A 23005-nucleotide genomic window follows, 5' to 3' on the forward strand; every position below is an offset into this window, starting at 1 on the left:
AATTAAGTTAGGAAAGAGATATATCCTTCATGGTCTGCAGCAGGTGAATAAAGCAGACGAAGCTGGAGGAGATGCAGCAGTTCACCAAGTATTCCGAGGCGTTAGCGGGAACTGCAGCTCGCCAACAGGCACTGGAAACGGTGAAGGCCAACATCAAATGGCTAACGGTGAACAAGGCCCAGGTGGGTGAATGGTTAGCCAGCTACGTCCAACAGCCCACCGTCACCAATCGCATTCAATGAGTCGCCAAATTGGCCATATGCACCTTGTAAAATATCAGTAATGTAAGAACTACCAATGGAATTGAACATAGTCTTAGCTAACTAGTGCAGTAATTGCATTTCAAATGTGAACGAAGAATTGTGAATGCTAATAATATTTTTGAAGAAAATACAATACAAAAATGTACTCTAGTTCCGTTTTGTAACATATGGAATAGTTGGCCCCTACATACACTTTTTTAAGCTCCCGGCTTGATTTATAGTAGCTAAGTTAAAATTGCAATCATATAATGCAACAGAAAAATATTTTATTTAGTGTAGGTACATGTTTTGGGAATCGTATCAAATGTGAGCTGAATCGTCGATAGACCTGTTATTTAAGCTTTGGTGGTGGCAGTAGTAGCAGTGGTGACCCATGGGCACAATGGTGACCGCAGCAGACAAGCGATGAGGAGGAAGGTGGCCTCAGTTGCTGGAGCACTGAACAACATCAGAGTGGTAACCACCAACATGGCCATCAGGAAGGTAGAGAACTGCATGGTGCTTTGGTTGGAACTATAACTACCTCTAGATCGAAACGAGCTTCTATTTATACGTGCTTCTAGAGTTCCTACAACTAAACAGTCTTTCTTAGCACAGTTCGACCAAGTTTGCTTAGATGTTTCTGCAATTGCTTACAAATATTTGCTCTTTATTTATGCATGTAAATATTAAAATAAAAAATGGATATTTCCCTGCAGTAATCCGTGAAAAGTTAATCAATTGGCCTGGGTTACTAGTACTAAAAGTATGCTTATAGTTAAAACCTGAGCAGAATATTTTTAATTTTTTTAAATTTTATTATCAGAACAATTTATTCTATGATATATTTTCATTACTTCATTTTTAATATTACAAATTGGACGAGCTCTGCAAAATCAAACAAAAAACAATATAAATGAACAACTCAAAATGGATTGTTTAAAGGACAAGTTTCTCAAGGCTATGATGTCGATTGATGATGCCCTTGCAGAGGTTATTATAATTTCAGTCAAAAGTTTGCAATGCAGTGAAAGGGAAAATTCCGACCCTATAAAGTGTATATATTCTTAATGACCATCACCAGGCGAGTCGATCTAGCCATGTCCGTTTAAAAATTATGTTTCCAAAACACCCTTTAGTTTAAAAGCATACGACTTATATCGTCCAAATATATATTTATTCATAATCTTCAAATTTATAAATCTGTTTAAGATTTAGCGGACATTTTATTCTGAAGTTCAAAACAAAGTCCCACACCATGTGCATACTGACCCCCTGTGGCAACTGCAAAGTAATGGTATCCTTATAGGTGCATAGGTTCCTTGAGGGAAAAATGCGGAAGAGTGAGTTGTGTGCGGGAATGACCCGAGCCCGCTGAGCACAGAGTCCTGTGACGTATACGTCCTCCATGTGGACTATTTTGGTACGAATGGCAGCCACATACAATCGCTGCACGACATCCATGGACATTAGATAGCCTCCGCCGGACAGGCATTCGGGAAAGGTAGTGTTTGGGAAGATATAGGCGGGCATGTAGAACTTTGTGTTCATATCCTTAATGGGTTTTTCTCCGTCCCGTTTCCTTCCCACCATCAATCCGCTTGTGGCCGTTAATCGGGATTGATGACCTATTGGGTTTTTCTTGGACACCTTGTAAACCGGAACAGTTCCTCCAAGTAAAATGTGAACAACATTGGGAACATTTACGAAGGTATCGTCATCCGCCTTGAACACATAAGCTGTGGTCTTGGAGCACATGTTATTCAAGTGTTTCAGTGCCATTACTGATTTTAAAGTCAGGTTATTGTAGCTGTCAATAAAGCCCTCCTGAATTATGTCGTTGTGCCGATCGGCTTCCATTTGAAGTGGCCTCGAGTACTGGACGTCCTTACTCCGTCCAGTGATAAACACCACCCTTACAGAAGCCCGAAGGACATCATCCTCGCCTGTGAGGAACTCGGCATAGTGCTGTATCCTACTTTTTAGAGGAGGGTAATAAGAGCCCCTCAAGTGCTCATGGAGTTTATTAAAGACTGGATAGTTGAAGGAGGATGTGTTTCCCCAGGTTTCCCGAATATCCTGACGTCTTAAGAAGTTGTTAACGCTTGACTCTATGACAATGAGCAAAAAGGTTTTCTCTTCACAGAAACCACGTGGTATAATAATATCTGTGTCATCCATTGGCCATATATAATCTCTTAAGTCAAGCGAGTCGGCTGGCCAGTCTGGAATTAGAGCTGAAATGCAAACATTATTAAACATTTTCGATCTTAAAACCAAAAACTTTTATTTACCGAGGCGGTAGTAGTAATTTCGAAACCGGTAACCATTTATAATTCCATCAATTAAAAGAAAAAGGAGAAAGCAGCGTAGAACTTGAAAGAGTCGGGACTTAGACTTGCGAAACGGAAAGTTCCAGCCTCTCAGCTTTCTAGTAGCTTGCCGAATGATCATCTTTCGCAAAAGTTCAGTAGATTGTGGAAGCTAACTGCTGCCAAGTTTAACTAGAGCCACGCGTCGTATAAAATGGGTATGAATTAAGCTATTTCAACATTTGTTTATCTGTCTGTAGCGTGTATTGTGTAAAATGTAATTAGCAAATATGCAGCAATATAATACAAACATTAAACTGCGGATATGGAATAAATATGAGAACAAACGAGGACGGAAGTTTTCTTCGGCAAGCTGAAGTTTTAATACCAGACTTTGCAGACTTTGCCGAAATTGCTAAAATTGAAAAAGTAGCGAAAAGAATAGGGTATACATAAATAAATTAGATTTGCATAGTTTCATGTCATTAGCTTTTATACTGCAAAAACGTCATATAAAAATAAGAAAAAGGAATATTTTCGCCGCCTTTAACAATAATTTATAAGAAATACACGTCCGATCGGCACACGCGCTTACCTTGATCAAGGAATGCATAAAAAATACAATTTGGAAAGATTCATGTCAATAGCTTAAATACTGTGTGAAATATCTTGAAAATCATAAAATTTTAACCGATTTCACCCTTTTGTTCCTGTGGAAGCTATAGGATATAGACGTCCGATCGGCACGATCGAACGACTACATTTCGATTTCTATGCCTATATTATTAAATACAGTGAAGCTATGTTGATTTGGCTCTGCATTTTGCCATTGTTTCTGTGGCAGCTATATGATATTGTTGTGCGATTTCGACAAAAACTAATTATTTTGTATTCCTTGGGATTTGATTAAATACTATGATTCCATAGATACCATCATAAATAAAAAAATTAAAATTAAAAAAATATTTATTTTGCTGTTTTTTCTTTACCAAAATATTCCTTTGAGATTAAATAATTATTTACTATATCAAAATTACGCCTAAATTAGCTGCCATAGAAACGATGGAAAAATAGCTTCATTGTTTTTAGTAATATTCGCATAGAAATCGAAATGTAGTCGTTTTGTTATAACTGTAAGGTTATATTCGGCTTATACTTCGGCTTGCCGAAGTTTGATTCCTTTCTTGTTTTTCTTCTTCTTGTATCTTGCAGACAGATCATGTAAGCCTGGACGAGGTAAATGGGGCTTCCAGTTGTGAAGGTGGAGAAAGGTGGCAACACGTACAAGCTCAACCAACCGCGTTTCCAAGCCAATGAGGATGACTACGCAGCCAAAGCTGAACCATCGTCATTCAAAGTCGATTTTAATAAGCAAGTATATATGCGATCTAAATAAAAGTCCATTACTAATAAAAAAATAAATTAAGCTAGGAAAGAGATCTATCCTTCTTGCTCTGCAGCAGATGAACACGGATGCTGCCTGGGATCAGGTGTTGAAGCTGTACCTTGATGATGAACAGCTTGAGGAGCTACCTGGCCGCCGTGCAGGTGCCATGGTTACTGCAGCTATATATCAACGAGAGCAAAGTACGCCGACAGGACTACTCTACGCTCACAGCTCGGTTCTCCACGCACATGGAGCTAGAGGAGATGCAGCCGTTCTTCACCAAGTATCCCGCGGTGGGAGCCGGAACTGCGGCCAGCCAACAGGCGCTGGAATCTGAGGAGCCCAACATCAAATAGCTAACGGTGAACAAGGCCCAGGTGGGTGAATGGTTGGCCAGCTACGTCCAACAGTCCACCGTTACCAATCGCATTCAATGAGTCGCCAAATTGGCCATATGCACCCTGCAAAATATCAGTAATGCAAAAACTACCAATGGAATTGAACATAGTCTTAGCTAACTAGTGCAGTAATTGCATTTCAAATGTGAACGAAGAATTGAATTGAATTGAATGCTAATGATATTTTTGAAGAAAATACAAGACAAAAATGTTCTCTAATTCCGTTTTGTAACATATGGAATAGTTCCCGGCTTGATTTATAGGTGCTAAGTTAAAATTGCAATAATGTAATGCAACAGAAAAATTATTTTATTTAGTGTAGGTCCATGTTTTGGGAATCGTATCAAATGTGAGCTATAGTCCAATTAACCACTTTTGGTGGTGGCAGTTGTTGCAGTGGTGACCCATGGGCACAATGGTGACCGCAGCAGGCAAGCGATGAGGAGGAAGGTGGCCTCAGTTGCTGGAGCACTGAACAGCATCAGAGTGGTAACCACCAACATGGCCATCAGGAAGGTAGAGAACTGCATGGTGCTTTGGTTGGAACTATAACTACCTCTAGATCGAAACGAGCTTCTATTTATACGAGGTGTGTTCAAAAAGTAAGGTGACTTTTCAAATTTCGCGGGCAACATATTTTCGATTATCGATTTTTTTGTTTTGTTATATTGGTACACTCTTCCCTAACATCTGTACCAAGTTTCAATGGAACATCCTCTTTTGTTTGGTTGTGAGAGGCGTAAAGTTACAAGTTATTTTGCGAGCTCGGCGATTTTTTGCTATCGAAAAATATGGATCAAAGGATTTGCATCAAATTTTGTGTAAAAAATAAAATTAAGTGCTCTGAAACACTTGAAATGTTGACAGTGGCATACGGTGAAACTGTTCTGAGTAAAAAAAATGTGTACAAGTGGTACAAACTCTTCCAAGATGGCCGGGAAGATGCCAATGACCAGCCTCAAATTCAGCAATTTCGGAACAAACTTCGCTGACACGACTCATACCCAAAACGTTTGAAAAAATTTCATGGCACGAGCCAAGCGATATACCGACATCTTCAGCAACTTCTCTGATAGTGATTCGACGATTTTCCAAAACAATTTTCGTCACTGCTTGAACGTTTTCATCAGTTGTTGACGTGCTTGGGCGTCCAGAGCGAGGCTGGTCATTGGCATCTTCCCGGCCATCTTGGAAGAGTTTGTACCACTTGTACACATTTTTTTACTCAGAACAGTTTCACCGTATGCCACTGTCAACATTTCAAGTGTTTCAGAGCACTTAATTTTTTTTTTACACAAAATTTGATGCAAATCCTTTGATCCATATTTTTCGATAGCAAAAATCGCCGAGCTCGCAAAATAACTTGTAACTTTACGCCTCTCACAACCAAACAAAGAGGATGTTCCATTGAAACTTGAGAAGTTAGGCAGAGTGTACCAATATAACAAAACAAAAAAATCGATAATCGAAAATATGTTGCCCGCGAAATTTGAAAAGTCACCTTACTTTTTGAACACACCTCGTACGTGCTTTTAGAGTTCTAGAGATCCTAGAGTTAAATTATTATACCCGTTACTCGTAGAGTAAAAGGGTATATTGTATTCGTGCAAAAGTGTGTAACAGGTAGAAGGAAGCGTTTCCGACCCTATAAAGTATATATATTCTTGTTCAGGATCACTAGCCGAGTCGAACTAGCCATGTCCGTCTGTCTGTCCGTCTGTCTGTCCGTATGAACGCTGAGATCTCGGAAACTATAAAAGCTAGAAGATTGGCATTTTGCATGTAGATTTGAAGAGTTCCTACGCAGCGCAAGTTTGTTTCAAAATGGTGCCACGCCCCCTCTGACGCCCATAAGCCACAAGCTGTGGCCACAGTTTTGATGATATTATGAAAATTTTAATTGATATGTATTTGTTTCGTCAATAAATATCGATTGGCCTAATAAAAGTTTGCCACGCCCACTCTAACGCCCAAAAATCCATTAAACGCTTTAGCCTGGCTAGCGCCTACATTTCCGCCTTTTATGGCGCCATCTAACGGATGACTTTGGAACAGCTGACCATGGTGCTCAACAGAGTCAACGCTAATTATACCCGTTACTCGTAGAGTAAAAGGGTATATTGTATTCGTGCAAAAGTATGTAACAGGTAGAAGGAAGCGTTTCCGACCCTATAAAGTATATATATTCTTGATCAGGGTCACTAGCCGAGTCGATATAGCCATGTCCGTCTGTCCGTCCGTATGAACGCTGAGATCTCGGAAACTATAAAAGCTAGAAGATTGGCATTTTGCATGCAGATTTTAGGAGTTCCTACGCAGCGCAAGTTTGTTTCAAAAGGTGCCACGCCCCTTTAACGCCCACAATCGCTAATATACGATTTTAAAAATTTAAATATTTCGGAAAAGTAAAAATGCAGTTTTATTGTGTTTATTAATACCTATCGAAATGTAGAAGAAATTTTTCAAATCGGACCATTCGTTAAAAAGTTATGCGTGATCAAAGTTTCTATCTCCATCTCCCTCGCACTCCCTTTACCTGAGTAACGGGTATCTGATATTCGGGGCACCCGACTATAGCGTTCTCTCTTGTTTTATTTGTTTTCATTTGTCAATACCGAACTATATCCCAAGAACTATGCAAATCAAATCAAGTTAGCCAAATTGGAGGTCTGAGTCAAACAATGGCGTATGTGTGTATTTATGTAAGCATATACATATGTATGTATTTACATTGTACTCAGTTGCAATTGCCCGGCAAAGATAACTCCTTTCAAAGAAAGCTATTCGCTATACCCGTTACTCGTGTTGTGCAAACATTTAGACTTTAATATACATAATACTAATTAAGAATGTATGTGTTTAGCCAATAAAAGTATGTATGTTTAATATTTCTAGTCAATTTATTACAAGAAGGCATATTTATATTAAGTTGTTTAGCTGAGTAACGGGTATCTAATAGTCGAGGCACTCGACTATAGCGTTCTCTCTTGTTTTTCTTAGCACAGTCCGAGCAAAATTGCTTAGATGTCTTTGCATTTGTATACAAATATTTGCATTTTATGTAGGCATGTAAATATTTCCGTCCAATAATCATTGGCAAGTTAGTCAATTAGCTTGAGTTACTACAGCTTAATAGTATGTTTGTAGTAATTATTATTTTTATATTTTTCATACCCTCGCAGAGGGTAAAAATAAAACCCATAGAAAAGCCCAAGTTCCTAACTTTAAAAACACCAATGTTATGGCACTTCCAATCGTTCAGTTATATGACAGCTATAGGATATAGTCGGCCGACCCAAACTTACGAACTTTACAAACACCAAAGTTATGGCATTTCCGATCAACCAGTTATTCGGACGTTGATGCACTATGAACAGCGCAAACAAGTGGCCCTTACGACACCAAGCAGTGCTTGTTACGCGCAGAGCCTAATAGGCGTAAAAACGAGATCGCGAGAAGTTAAAAAGCACAATGTAGAGGCGGACAGACTAAGATTAGGAATACGTACGAGACTAAGTAAGATAAAATTAATGCTTTTAGGCTTGGCAAAGAGTCGGTAGTAGAAATAATATGGTATAGTCTATTATAGTCGTTACACAGTACTCTAAACGGTTCATGCATATCAAAGTTAGATCTACAAATATTTAATGTAAGAGGAACATAGTTCCTGGTAATTCTATTAGGCACGGAGAAGCTTATGCGACCCAGTAACTCGGGACTCTCCACATCCCCGTGAATAAGTTTATAGATAAAAGTTGTGCCAAGCATCGTTCTACGGTTTACTAAGGATGGTAGATTAATTAGGAGAAGTCTACTAAAGTAGGATGGTAAAATAAGGCTTGCATTCCAGTTAAGGGCCCGTAGAGCAAATAATAAAAAGTTCTTTTGCACAGACTCTATCCGGTCTATATGTACATCATACTGAGGACTCCAAACTGCTGAACAGTACTCCAGGATTGGACGGACTAGTGAAATGAACAGAGTCTTTGTAACATAGGGATCATCGAATTCCTTTGACCACCTTTTAATAAATCCAAGTACTCCCCTGGCTTTATTCACCATAGAAGTAATATGGTCACAAAACTTAAGTTTTGGGTCAAGAAGGTCAACATGCGTAATTCTAGACAACGCGCAACCACCCAGCATATACATTGCATATTGTGGGTTCACTTAGCGCTATTTAAATCCAAAAGATTTTCACAACACCATGTTTGAAAGGCATTTAGGTCAGATTGTAAGTCTGAACTGCTATAAATTTCGTTATATTGCAGGCATAACTTAACGTCATCTGCGTACATAAGGACACGCGACTTTGTCAAGACTAGAGGGAGATCGTTTATAAATAAAGTAAAAATAAGTGGGCCAAGGTGGCTTCCTTGTGGGACGCCTGAAGTAACTCGGATCAAATCAGAGATCGAGTTTTTAAAGAGGACTCGTTGAGTCCTACCACTCAGATAACGTGAGATCCATGCTAGAAGATCACATGGAAACCCTAATAAGTATAGCTTTAATACAAGAGGCGAGTGATTTACTGAATCAAACGCTTTACTAAAATCAGTGTAAACTACGTCAGTCTGCATGTTCTTTCTAAAGCCATTTATTACAAAAGACGTTAGTAGATCTTCGCCTTATAAATCCATGTTGACATGGAGATATAATCGATCTACAAAGATGTTGCATATGGGGTGTAATAGTGTTTTCGAAAAGCTTTGGGATGGCGGATAATTTGGATATGCCTCTGTAATTACTTGTATTGCATTTATTTCCTTTCTTATGAAGGGGAATGACAAATGACTCCTTCCAAATAAATGGGAAATGAGATGTTTTTAAAGACAAGGTAAACAATTTGTACTGAGGTCTACACAGAGTTTCAGCACAGTATTTAAGCACGCAGCCTGGAACTCCGTCCGGAACCGGTGAATAGACAGGCTTTAGTTTATGGAGATCCAAAAGAAGGGAGCTTTCGCTTAACCTCGGACAAAAAATCAAGTTCGACTTGGGTATGGCATTTGAATAAGACGGATTTGGACGGGATGAAACAGAATATGTTGTCTGGAAAAACTGGGCAAATAGATCGGCAATTGCCTGATCAGAATTTGCCGCAGTTTTCAAATGATAGCAATGAAGGGTAACAGGCTGATGTACGCTTAGTGTTAACAAAATTATTAAACTGTTTTGGATCTTGTGAAAATTGGACCCTACAACGAGTCAAATAGCTTTAATAACACCGGGCGTTAAGCACGATACAATTTGACCGAGCCCTTAGGAACTAGGAGAGAAGGCAGATTGTGAACCGCACATTTTAAATTTATTGAAAAGTCTGGACTTAATATTTTTTAGGTGTGACAACTCTTTATTAAACCACGGAGGTTTATTTGAAATTGACGGATAGTATAACGGAACACACAGATAAAAGAAGGAATTCAATGCATTGTAAAAGATATTAACAGCCTTATCCACGTTACTGCATGAATAGAATTCGGACCAGTCATAGCCGGATATAAAAGTATTTAAAAGATGAAAGTTTGCCTTACGAAAGCAGCGGATTCGTTTAACCGACTTTTCGGATTTTTTATTCATCTCTGCTCTTGCGTCTACAGTCAGCTCTAGAGTTGGATGATAAGGATCTTCCGGTTGTGTAAGTGGTGACGTTCTTGATAGGCAAACGCCTTCTGAATTTGAAACAAAACACAAGTCCAGTAAACGTCCTAAGGAGTTCTTAACATGGTTCACTTGGGATAGCGTAATGTCAAGCAAGCCGTCAATAAAGTCATGCTGCGCTAAAGGAAGTAAAATGTTAGAGTTTTCGTCAGGGGACCATGTCGCATTAGGTATATTAAAATCACCCAATACTATTAACTGATCTCGATTTGACAGTTTTTTGGAAATGAACTGAATAACGGAAAGGTAATTTGCGTAAATAGGGAACTCAGATGATGGTGTGATATATGAACAAGTAATATATACAAAACTACCGGGAAACGATAATTTTATACCTAGGAATTTGATGTCATAAAATTCTTCGAAAGTTAGTAACTCAGACGAAAAGGTGGAGTCGACAGCAATCAGGACTCCACCTCCCCGTCTGGACTGACGATCAAGCCTATAAATTTTGTACTTACCCGGGAGAATTTCGGAGCTAAGAATATCCGGCCTTAACCATTTCTTTGTACATACCATAATATTATATGGGAAAGAAAAACTATCCGAATACAATTTATTCAGCTTACTAAGTAAGCCTCTTGTATTCTGATAGCAAAGAAGAAAAGAGGAGGCTAGTTTTTTGGGACAGAAGAGGATGTGGAGGGCGCTGGGGATGATTCTTTAATGGTATTTTCCATTTCCCCTGAACTTTTCTTTTTTCTCTTAGCTCGGGCCCTCGGGCCAGAAACTGGTGGAGAGAGACTAGTTCGCGTAGAAACAGACAGATGGACTTGGCAAGATCGACTCTCCTGGTGATGCTGATCAAGAATATATATACTTTATAGAGTCGGAAATGTCTCCTTTACTACGTTGCAAACTTTTGACTGAAATTATAATAACCTCTACAAGGGCATCATCAATCGACATCATAGCCTTGAGAAATTTGTCCTTTAAACCATCCATTTTGAGTTGTTCATTTATTTAGTTTTTTTTTTATTTTGTAGAGCTTGTCCAATTTGTAATATAAAAGTGATGTAATGAAAATATTTAATGGAATAAATTGTTCTGATAATAAAATTAAAAAAATTCAAAATATTCTTCTCCAGTTTTAACTATAGGAATATTTTAAGTTCTAGTAATTGATTAACTTTTCCCGGATTATTGCAGGGAAATATCCATTGTTTATTTCAATATTTACATGCATAAATAAAGAGAAAATATTTGTAAGCAATTGCAGAAACATCTAAGCAAACTTGGTCGGACTGTGCTAAGAAAGGCTGTTTAGTTGTAGGAACTCTAGAATCACGTATAAATAGAAGCTCGTTTCGATCTAGAGGTAGTTATAGTTCCAACCAAAGCACCATGCAGTTCTCTACCTTCCTGATGGCCATGTTGGTCGTTACCACTCTGATGCTGTTCAGTGCTCCAGCAACTGAGGCCACCTTCCTCCTCATCGCTTGCCTGCTGCGGTCACCATTGTGCCCATGGGTCACCACTGCAACTACTGCCACCACCAAAACTTAAATAACAGGTCTATCGACGATTCAGCTCACATTTGATACGATTCCCAAAACATGTACCTACACTAAATAAAATATTTTTCTGTTGCATTATATGATTGCAATTTTAACTTAGCTACTATAAATCAAGCCGGGAGCTTAAAAAAGTGTATGTAGGGGCCAACTATTCCATATGTTACAAAACGGAACTAGAGTACATTTTTGTCTTGTATTTTCTTCAAAAATATCATTAGCATTCACAATTCTTCGTTCACATTTGAAATGCAAATACTGCACTAGTTAGCTAAGACTATGTTCAATTCCATTGGTAGTTTCTTCATTACTGATCTTTTACAGGCCAATTGGCCAATTTGGCGACTCATTTCATGTTGGCCCTCACCGTTTCCAGTGCCTGTTGGCGGGCCGCAGTTCCGGCTATCGCCTTGGGATACTTGGTGAAGAACGGCTGCATCTCCTCTATTTTCGTGTGCGTGGAGAACCGAGCAGTGAGCGTAGCTCTGACCCACCGGATTGGTGGAGATGTTGCCCAACCGCGTAAAGTAGTCATGTCGGCGCACTTTGCTCTCGTACCAGGCCCAGTTTATGTATCGTTGCAGTAGCCAAGGCACCTGCACGGCGGCCAGGGAACTCCTCAAGCTGCTCATCATCAAGGTACAGCTTCAACACCTGATCCCAGGCAGCATCCGTGTTCACCTGCTGTAGACCAAGAAGGATAGATCTATTTCCTAGCTTAATTTATTTTTTTCTTGCTAGCTATGGACTTTTCTTTAGATCGCATATATACTTGCTTATAAAAATCGACTTACTTGAATGACGATGGTTCAGCTTCGGCTGCGTAGCCATCCTCATTGGTTTGGAAAAGCGGTTGGTTGAGCTTGTACGTGTTGCAACCTATCTCCACCTCCACAACTGGAATCCCCATTTGCCCCGTCCAGGCTTACATGATCTGTCTGCAAGACACAAGAAGAAGAAAAACAAGAAAGGAAGCAAACTTCGGCAAGTCAAAGTTTATATACCCTTACAGTTATAACAAAACGACTACATTTCGATTTCTATGCCAATATTACCAAAAACATGATCTCTCCTCACAGGAGAGGATGATGTCCTTCGGGCTTCTGTAAGGGTAGTGTTTATCACTGGATGGAGTAAGCACGTCCAATTGGAAGCCGATCGGTACAACGACATCATTCAGGAGGGCTTTATTGACAACTACAATAACCTGACCCTAAAATCAGTAATGGCACTGAAACACTTGAAAAACATGTGCTTCAAGACCACAGCTTATGACGACACAGCGGATGACGATACCTTTATAAATGTTCCTAATGTTGTTCACATTTTACTTGAAGGCACTGTTCCAGTTTACAAGGTGTCCAAGAAACACCCAATAGCTTATCAATCCCGATTAAAGGCCACTAGCGGATTGATGGTGGGAAGGAAACGGGACGGAGAAAAACCCATTAAGGATATGAACACAAAGTTCTACATGCCCGCCTATATCTTCCCAAACACTACCTTTCCCGAATGCCTGTCCGGCGGAGGCTATCTAATGTCCATGGATGTCGTGCAGCGATTGTATGTGGCTGCCATTCGTACCAAAATAGTCCACATGGAGGACGTATACGTCACAGGACTCTGTGCTCAGCGGGCTCGGGTCATTCCCGCACACAACTCACTCTTCCGCATTTTTCCCTCAAGGAACCTATGCACCTATAAGGATACCATTACTTTGCAGTTGCCACAGGGGGGTCAGTATGCACATGGTGTGGGACTTTGTTTTGAACTTCAGAATAAAATGTCCGCTAAATCTTAAACAGATTTATAAATTTGAAGATTATGAATAAATATATATTTGGACGATATAAGTCGTATGCTTTTAAACTAAAGGGTGTTTTGGAAACATAATTTTTAAACGGACATGGCTAGATCGACTCGCCTGGTGATGGTCATTAAGAATATATACACTTTATAGGGTCGGAATTTTCCCTTTAACTGCATTGCAAACTTTTGACTGAAATTATAATAACCTCTGCAAGGGCATCATCAATCGACATCATAGCCTTGAGAAACTTGTCCTTTAAACAATCCATTTTGAGTTGTTCATTTATATTGTTTTTTGTTTGATTTTGCAGAGCTCGTCCAATTTGTAATATTAAAAATGAAGTAATGAAAATATATCATAGAATAAATTGTTCTGATAATAAAATTTAAAAAAATTAAAAATATTCTGCTCAGGTTTTAACTATAAGCATACTTTTAGTACTAGTAACCCAGGCCAATTGATTAACTTTTCACGGATTACTGCAGGGAAATATCCATTTTTTATTTTAATATTTACATGCATAAATAAAGAGCAAATATTTGTAAGCAATTGCAGAAACATCTAAGCAAACTTGGTCGAACTGTGCTAAGAAACCACTCTGATGCTGTTCAGTGCTCCAGCAACTGAGGCCACCTTCCTCCTCATCGCTTGCCTGCTGCAGTCACCATTATGCCCATGGGTCACCACTGCAACAACTGCCACCACCAAAAGTGGTTAATTGGACTATAGCTCACATTTGATACGATTCCCAAAACATGGACCTACACTAACTAAATTAATTTTTCTGTTGCATTATATTATTGCAATTTTAACTTAGCACCTATAAATCAAGCCGGGAACTTTAAAAAGTTTATGTGAGGGCCAACTATTCCATATGTTACAAAACGGAACTAGAGTACATTTTTGTCTTGTATTTTCTTCAAAAATATCATTAGCATTCACAATTCTTCGTTCACATTTGAAATACAATTACTGCACTAGTTAGCTAAGACTATGATCAATTCCATTGGTAGTTTTTACATTACTGATATTTGTGAAGAGTTAAATAACTCCTCACAAATAAATGAGAGTTTGGAGGAATACAGCTGGTGAGAGTTTGGAGAATACAGCTGGAGAGAGATTGGAGAGAAACAAGAAGAGAGTTTGGAGAATACGGCTGGAGAGAGTTTGGAGAGAACGTGTAACAGTAGAAGGCGGCGGACTTTGGACCGAGTATGGTGCCGTGCGCAAAACCGAAAAACGAGAAGCCGAGCGCAGGAAGCGGGATCAGTCGATCACAAGGAGTCAATCCAGCAAGATCAGTAGACAAGCAGAAAAACAGTAAACAAAACAAGTCAAGTCAACATCAGGAGGAAGCAGAGCCGCGCCGAGTAAACAGGAGCAAGATCGCTACATCAAGACGTTCGGGACTTAGAGTTGAAGTCTCCGAGCTGAGAAACAGGTAGCTGAGGTCCTCAAGGCATCACGCGGCTAAGTCCGGGCGCTTTGTTCTAATTCTTGTCGCGATTTCGACAGAAGTGAATAAAAAGAGTCCTTCGACAAAGAACCGTGGGCTCGGAAGGGAAGTTGTCTAGAACCAGCTGCCGTGCGAAAACAATTGCCTCGACGAATTCCGGCGTATGCCTGAACCGTCAGGCGAAAATTGTGCAGGCCCGGGTGCGACTAGCCAAGAAGGACGCGCGTCCGAACCACGGGAGTCTCGAGAGGCGTATGCGTCGAGAGCACAGTAGCTCAACGCCAGAGTCCTAGAAAGGCAGCCCAGCAGCAACCAAGCCATACTCAAATGTATCCAGTCTCAAAAACCGGCGTTTAAATTTTTAAAAATCAAATTATTCATGGTTTTGCGTAATGAGCGAAACGAGAATGAAGAAGGTCTCAAGACCTTCCACAAGGTGTAACAGTGGAAGTGGAGACGTTCTCCGAAAGCGTGGATAACAGGATGGTTCAATGGAACTAATAAAAAATGAAGAGTTTTGGCAACAAGCCCTACATAAGTTTTATGTAGACTTCTACATGTTCCCGGAGAAACGATCCGGTGTGCATGTTTTTAGGAATGGAACAAATCAGGCCAAGTTGCTTCAGTTTGCCAGACCCTTCCCCACTCCCACTCCCCTTCCCACTCCCACTCCCACTCCCCTTCCCAATCCCACTCCCACTCCCCTTCCCACTCCCACTTCCACAACTGGTGTACCGGAGGAGAGCATCGAGGAATCGGACGAGGAAAGAGCTGCTCCTGGCTTGCAATATCCGGTGTCATATTCTTTTTTTAAATGTCACATTGTAAATCTGCACGACATTGTACGGAAAATGCAACAGATCGAAAAATACAAAGATATGGCACCGGATATGTGCAGCCAGGAGTACTATAAGGAGTTCTGGGTTGATACAAAATAAATTAAATTTTTTTGTGCACCAAACTGGCAGGCGGTCCTACTCATGCCAGATCGTGGAGGAAAGTCGCGAAGAAGATAAGAAAATTATATTTCTTGTCACGTCGCACATCTAAAGGGATGGGGGCGCTTCGATAAATAAGCGGTCGATTGGCACTGGACGATAGTGTCGATCGATGGGCACAGAACATTGGAGATGTCGGCACAGGAAGGGTCACACTAAAAAAAAATCGCCACCATCGGATGGCAACGCTGCACTAAGTCAAATCATCGAGATCGGCTGGAAAACCGATCGGGAAAGCGGTAGTGTGACCAGACAACGAAGGAAACATATGTTTAGAACGCGAAGCATAAGGGAGAAACATCTGGGGCGGGACATTCAAAGGAGATACGAAGAACGCGAGAAGTCTATGGGGGAAACATCTTGGGCGGGAAAAGGAATGGAGCATCGGCGCTGTGGAACTCAAGTACTAGCTGTCAGCGTCGAGGGAACCTTTTGAAGGAGCAAGAAGACTCGAAGGCTACAATGATTTACAAGGAAAACAGCCGGAGAGAAGAAAATCAAGTCTATGGGGGAAACATCTTGGGGTGGGAACTACATAGAACGAGAAGGAGCGACGTCGAGGGAAGGAGGACCAACATCAGCGATCCAGAACAGCGGATCCAAGGAGAACTCCAAGATAACAGCCGAAGAAGAGGTGCAAGTCTCATTTCGTTCCCGAAGAAAGGCGAGAATGTGAAGAGTTAAATAACTCCTCACAAATAAATGAGAGTTTGGAGTAATACAGCTGGTGAGAGTTTGGAGGAATACGGGAGAAACGACGAGTAGTCATCGCAGGCCTAGCAGCAAACAAGCCATACTCAAACGTATCCAGACTCAAAAACCGGCGTTTAAATTTTTAAAAATCAAATTATTCATGGTTTTGCGTAATGAGCGAAACGAGAATGAAGAGGGAGTATCTCAAGACCTTCCACAAGGTGTAACAGTGGAGGTGGACAGGCGTGTGGCGTTCATTTTTCCTGTTTCGTTCGAGACGTTCTCCGAAAGCGTGGATAACAGGATGGTTCAATGGAACTATTAAAAAATGAAGAGTTTTGGCAACAAGCCCTACATAAGTTTTATGTAGGCTTCTACATGTTCCCTGAGAAACGATCCGGTGTGCATGTTTTTAGGAATGGAACAAATCAGGCCAAGTTGTTTCGGTTTGCCAGACCCTTCCCCACTCCCACTCCCATTCCCACTCCCCTTCCCACTCCCACTCCCCTTCCCACTCCCACTTCCACAACTGGTGTACCGGAGGAGAGCATCGAGGAATCGGACGAGGAAAGAGCTGCTTCGGCTTGCAATATCCGGTGTCATATTCTTTTTTAAATGTCACATTATAAATCTGCACGACATTGTACGGAAAATGCAACAGATCGAAAAATAAAAAGATATGGCACCGGATATGTGCAGCCAGGAGTACTATAAGGAGTTCTACACTGAACCATAGATGCGCAGAAACATAGAATGTCGATTTATAATGTGTCCTGGGTTGATACAAAATAAACTAAACTCTTTTGTGCACCAAACTGGCAGGCGGTCCTACTCATGCCAGATCGTGGAGGAAAGTCCTGAAGAAGATTAGAAAATTATATTTCTTGTCACGTCGCACATCTAAAGGGATGGGGGCGCTTCGATGAATAAGCGGTCGATTGGCACTGGACGATAGTGTCGATCGATGGGCACAGAACATTGGAGATGTCGGTACAAGAAGGGTCACACTAAAAAAAATCGCCACCATCGGATGGCAACGCAGCACTAAGTCAAATCATCGAGATCGGCTGGAAAACCGATCGGGAAAGCGGTAGTGTGTCCAGACAACGAAGGAAAGGATATGTTTAGAACGCGAAGCATAAGGGAGAAACATCTTGGGCGGGACATTCAAAGGAGATACGAAGAACGCGAGAAGTCTATGGGGGAAACATCTTGGGCGGGAAAAGGAATGGAGCATCGGCGCTGTGGAACTCAAGTACTAGCTGTCAGCGTCGAGGGAACCTTTTGAAGGAGCAAGAAGACTCGAAGGCTACAATGATTTACAAGGAAAACAGCCGGAGAGAAGAAAATCAAGTCTATGGGGGAAACATCTTGGGGTGGGAACTACATAGAACGAGAAGGAGCGACGTCGAGGGAAGGAGGACCAACATCAGCGATCCAGAACAGCGGATCCAAGGAGAACTCCAAGATAACAGCCGAAGAAGAGGTGCAAGTCTCATTTCGTTCCCGAAGAAAGGCGAGAATGTGAAGAGTTAAATAACTCCTCACAAATAAATGAGAGTTTGGAGGAATACAGCTGGTGAGAGTTTGGAGGAATACGGGAGAAACGACGAGTAGTCATCGCAGGCCTAGCAGCAAACAAGCCATACTCAAACGTATCCAGACTCAAAAACCGGCGTTTAAATTTTTAAAAATCAAATTATTCATGGTTTTGCGTAATGAGCGAAACGAGAATGAAGAGGGAGTATCTCAAGACCTTCCACAAGGTGTAACAGTGGAGGTGGACAGGCGTGTGGCGTTCATTTTTCCTGTTTCGTTCGAGACGTTCTCCGAAAGCGTGGATAACAGGATGGTTCAATGGAACTATTAAAAATGAAGAGTTTTGGCAACAAGCCCTACATAAGTTTTATGTAGGCTTCTACATGTTCCCGGAGAAACGATCCGGTGTGCATGTTTTTAGGAATGGAACAAATCAGGCCAAGTTGCTTCAGTTTGCCAGACCCTTCCCCACTCCCACTCCCCTTCCCACTCCCACTCCCACTCCCCTTCCCAATCCCACTCCCACTCCCCTTCCCACTCCCACTTCCACAACTGGTGTACCGGAGGAGAGCATCGAGGAATCGGACGAGGAAAGAGCTGCTCCTGGCTTGCAATATCCGGTGTCATATTCTTTTTTTTAAATGTCACATTATAAATCTGCACGACATTGTACGGAAAATGCAACAGATCGAAAAATACAAAGATATGGCACCGGATATGTGCAGCCAGGAGTACTATAAGGAGTTCTACACTGAACCATAGATGCGCAGAAACATAGAATGTCGATTTATAATGTGTCCTGGGTTGATACAAAATAAACTATACTCTTTTGTGCACCAAACTGACAGGCGGTCCTACTCATGCCAGATCGTGGAGGAAAGTCGCGAAGAAGATAAGAAAATTATATTTCTTGTCACGTCGCACATCTAAAGGGATGGGGGCGCTTCGATGAATAAGCGGTCGATTGGCACTGGACGATAATGTCGATCGATGGGCACAGAACATTGGAGATGTCGGCACAGGAAGGGTCACACTAAAAAAAAATCGCCACCATCGGATGGCAACGCTGCACTAAGTCAAATCATCGAGATCGGCTGGAAAACCGATCGGGAAAGCGGTAGTGTGACCAGACAACGAAGGAAAGGAGATGCTTAGAACGCGAAGCATAAGAGGGAAACATCTGGGGCGGGACATTCAAAGGAGATACGAGAATACATTATTTAAACAATTCTTTAACTTTGTTACACAATTCGATATTTTTCTACTATTTGAAACTTTTCTGACCAACGACGAAACGAGTTTTGCAAATTACTTTCCTGATCATTTGCTGCATTGGATACCAGCAGTGAGAGTAGCAGCCCGTGGACGGGCCAGCGGAGGAAGTGTTAACGGAATCCGAAAGCAGCTGGTGAACGAAGGACACATTACCTTTACGAGCAAGGAAAACGCAGAAGTCATCGAAATAAACACGAAAGACGAAAAACTACATATACTCCCAGTATACATTAAAAGCAATAACTGGCAAGCAGATTTTGAAAAGGTGTACGATTTCGGACTGACAGCAGGTTGCAATAACCTAATAATTATTGGGGATATAAATGCTCGCATCGGAAAAGCACAAGCCGCAACAGAACCCACATATATAGACCTCAGGACCAGTAGCACGATTCGTAAATCTAAGGACGAAATATTAGACAACAAAGGCGCAAAAATTGTTGAGATGTGCGAATCACTAGGACCGTTAATAAATTAAACGGGAACAAACAGAAAAACCCATAAAAGTAAGTTCAACAGATTTGGAAAACTATTTTAGTAGCCTACTCTCCCAAATTCAAAATGAAACAAAAATCAGCTATGCTAAGCCTCTGCTTTCCTCGGATCATATGGACTCCCCTTTCAGCCTTGCAGAGATAGAAAGCGCTGTCCTAACACTAAAACTAAACAAAGCTCCTGGTGAAGACAGAATAACTGCAGAATTTTTCAAAAACGCGCCGCTTTGTTTTATACAGCGACTTACCGATGCCTACAATAAATTTTACAGCCATGGAATTTTCCCAGATTGCTTCAAAAAAAGTCTGATCAGCCCAATTTTTAAAAAAGGTTTGGAGACCAATCCCAGAAACTACCGAGGCATATCTGCTCAAAACACAGTCGCTAAGATTTTTGCAGGAGCACTGTTAAAACGTATGACGACATGGGTAAACCGAGAAAACATTCTTAGTGAATTTCAGACAGGCTTTCGAAAGGGTTTCTCTACAGTTGACAGTGTTTTCGTGCTGACATCAATCGCCCAAACCTTTCTGCAACAAAAAAAGAAGCTGTACATTTTGTTTGTAGATTTTAAAGCCGCCTTTAATACAGTGAACCGAAATAGCCTAATGTATAAACTTAGTCAACTCGGACTCTCAACAAAAGCCATACTAGCACTGTCCAGTATCTATGAGGATAACAAAGCAAGTGTATGGGATGGATCAGAGCTCTCGAAATGGTTCGATACCAACAGTGGAATTAAACAAGGCTGCATTCTCAGCCCTCTCCTCATCTCTCTCTTCGTGGACGATGTTGTTGATTTTTTACCAGGTGGAGTGACCGTGAATGGAACCCATGCTAAGACCCTTATGTATGCCGATGACATGTGCCTACTGGCTGACAGCCCTAAACGTTAATTGCTAGCATATCCGAGTACTGTAAAGTATGGAACCTCACCATAAATACAGGCAAATCAAAGATTATGGTAGTTAAGGGTACAGGTGGCCGTCACGCTAAGAACGAAAAATGGCAACTGAACGGAATCCAGCTGGAACGTGTAAAATCGTTCAAATATCTCGGTGTAACGCTTACCACAAATATGAGTTTTTATACCCACATAAAAGATAAGCTCAAAGATGCAAAAATAGCTATGAACGCCACCTGGAAAAACTTTTTAGGCAGAAAAAACGTTAAAATGAGTGCCAAGTACAGCCTTTTCCAGGCGACAGTGAAAACAATTATGTGCTACTCGGCAGAGGTGTGGGGAAATCAAAGATATGAAGATGCGGAACTTTTTTTGTAAAAAAGATATTTCGACTGCCACAAAATACTCCCGACTATGCAATTTTTATTGAAACAGGACTGCCTAGTATATTCTCCTACACACTTCAGCAGCACTTTAATTACATGGATAAGGTTATGCATATGCCAAATAGTAGACTACCGAAAATAATTGCAAAATCTCTCTGTGAAAGAAACGAACTTCCATTCTCTAGATGGGCGGATATTGCAACCGAATGCAGTTGCCCCCTTGATCTCGAGGAAGCAAGTTCGTGGAGCAGGACTCATGCCGAAATCATCACCAGATACAACGACATAGAAAGAGAAAAGTTTATAACTAAGGCCAAAAACAGCGCGTCGAGGAGTGTGTATAAAAATCTTGAGTATAATTTATCTGAAAAAAACTACTTCCACGATCAACATAAAGGAGAACTCATAAAACATATCTTCCAAGCTAGAACCGAGACTTTACCTCTAAATGGCAGGCCATACAGCAGCAACCCATCACTGGAATGCAGCCTCTGCAACATACGAGAAATTGAGGATGTTCAACACATCATTGCAGTCTGCCCTATTCTGAGAGAGATTCGTTGTACATGTTTTACGAAAAGCACCCTTTGCGAATCGGATCTCCACAGTCTTCTAAATGGGGAAAACTGGGAGAATCTGGCCTTCTTCATTACAAAAGCCAGTTATTATAGAAAAAAAATTATTTTAGAACAATTTTAGAATCTAACTTAACTAAATTAACCGTCTGACGGCATAAAAGCCATTGTCGTTGTAACCATTTTTTGTGTGACTATTTGTTTTGATGTCAATTTAAATATGAAAAAAAAAAAAAAAAAAAATGTAGACTTCTACATGTTTCCGGAGAAACGATCCGGTGTGCAGGTTTTTAGGAATGGGACAAATCAGGCCAAGTTGCTTCAGTTTGCCAGACCCTTCCCCACTCCCACTCCCATTCCCACTCCCCTTCCCAATCCCACTCCCACTCCCACTTCCACAACTGGTGTACCGGAGGAGAGCATCGAGGAATCGGACGAGGAAAGAGCTGCTCCTGGCTTGCAATATCCGGTGTCATATTCTTTTTTTAAATGTCACATTGTAAATCTGCACGAAATTGTACGGAAAATGCAACAGATCGAAAAATACAAAGATATGGCACCGGATATGTGCAGCCAGGAGTACTATAAGGAGTTCTACACTGAACCATAGATGCGCAGAAACATAGAATGTCGATTTATAATGTGTCCTGGGTTGACACAAAATAAACTAAACTCTTTTGTGCACGAAACTGGCAGGCGGTCCTACTCATGCCAGATCGTGGAGGATCGCACATCTAAAGGGATGGGGGCGCTTCGATAAATAAGCGGTCGATTGGCACTGGACGATAGTGTCGATCGATGGGCACAGAACATTGGAGATGTCGACACAGGAAGGGTCACATTAAAAAAATATCGCCTCCATCGGATGGCAACGCTGCACTAAGTCAAATCATCGAGATCGACTGGAAAACCGATCGGGAAAGCGGTAGTGTGACCAGACAACGAAGGAAAGGAGATGCTTAGAACGCGAAGCATAAGAGGGAAACATCTTGGGCGGGACATTCAAAGGAGATACGAAGAACGCGAGAAGTCTATGGGGGAAACATCTTGGGCGGGAAAAGGAATGGAGCATCGGCGCTGTGGAACTCAGGTACGAGCTGTGAGCGTCGAGGGAACCATTTGAAGGAGCAAGAGGACTCGAAGGCTACAAGAATTTACAAGGAACACAGCCGGAGAGGAAAATCAAGTCTATGGGGGAAACATCTTGTGGCGGGAACTACATAGAACGAGAAGGAGCGACGTCGAGGGAAGGAGGACCAACATCAGCGACCCAGAACAGCGGATCCAAGGAGAACTCCAAGATAACAGCCGGAGAAGAGGTGCAAGTCTCATTTCGTTCCCGAAGAAAGGGGAGAATGTG

The 23005-nt window shown here is 41.2% G+C and overlaps 1 protein-coding gene across 1 annotated transcript; it reads right to left on the bottom strand.

Moving 5' to 3' along the window:
* Positions 1–1403: 1403 nt before the first annotated feature.
* LOC108039115 (beta-1,3-galactosyltransferase 1-like) lies at positions 1404–2734 on the bottom strand. Its single transcript, XM_017116038.2, has 2 exons — positions 2537–2734; positions 1404–2479 (listed from the first exon to the last, which is right to left on the bottom strand). Exons 1-2 carry the CDS (start codon positions 2694–2696, stop codon positions 1419–1421), a joined length of 1221 nt encoding a protein of 406 aa, XP_016971527.2. The 5' UTR covers positions 2697–2734; the 3' UTR covers positions 1404–1418.
* Positions 2735–23005: the final 20271 nt, after the last annotated feature.

The sequence above is a fragment of the Drosophila rhopaloa genome, unplaced genomic scaffold (assembly GCF_018152115.1).
Source record: "Drosophila rhopaloa isolate 14029-0021.01 unplaced genomic scaffold, ASM1815211v1 contig_8, whole genome shotgun sequence".
Lineage (NCBI taxonomy): Eukaryota > Metazoa > Arthropoda > Insecta > Diptera > Drosophilidae > Drosophila > Drosophila rhopaloa.

What these genes read in the sequence shown, in the direction of transcription:
- LOC108039115 (XM_017116038.2), bottom strand. Translation starts at nt 2,696, where the DNA reads ATGATCATTCGGCAAGCTACTAGAAAGCTGAGAGGCTGGAACTTTCCG. An exon ending in AAATTACTACTACCGCCTCG is followed by an intron (nt 2,480 to 2,536) that starts GTAAATAAAAGT and finishes TTTGCATTTCAG; the next exon opens with CTCTAATTCCAGACTGGCCA.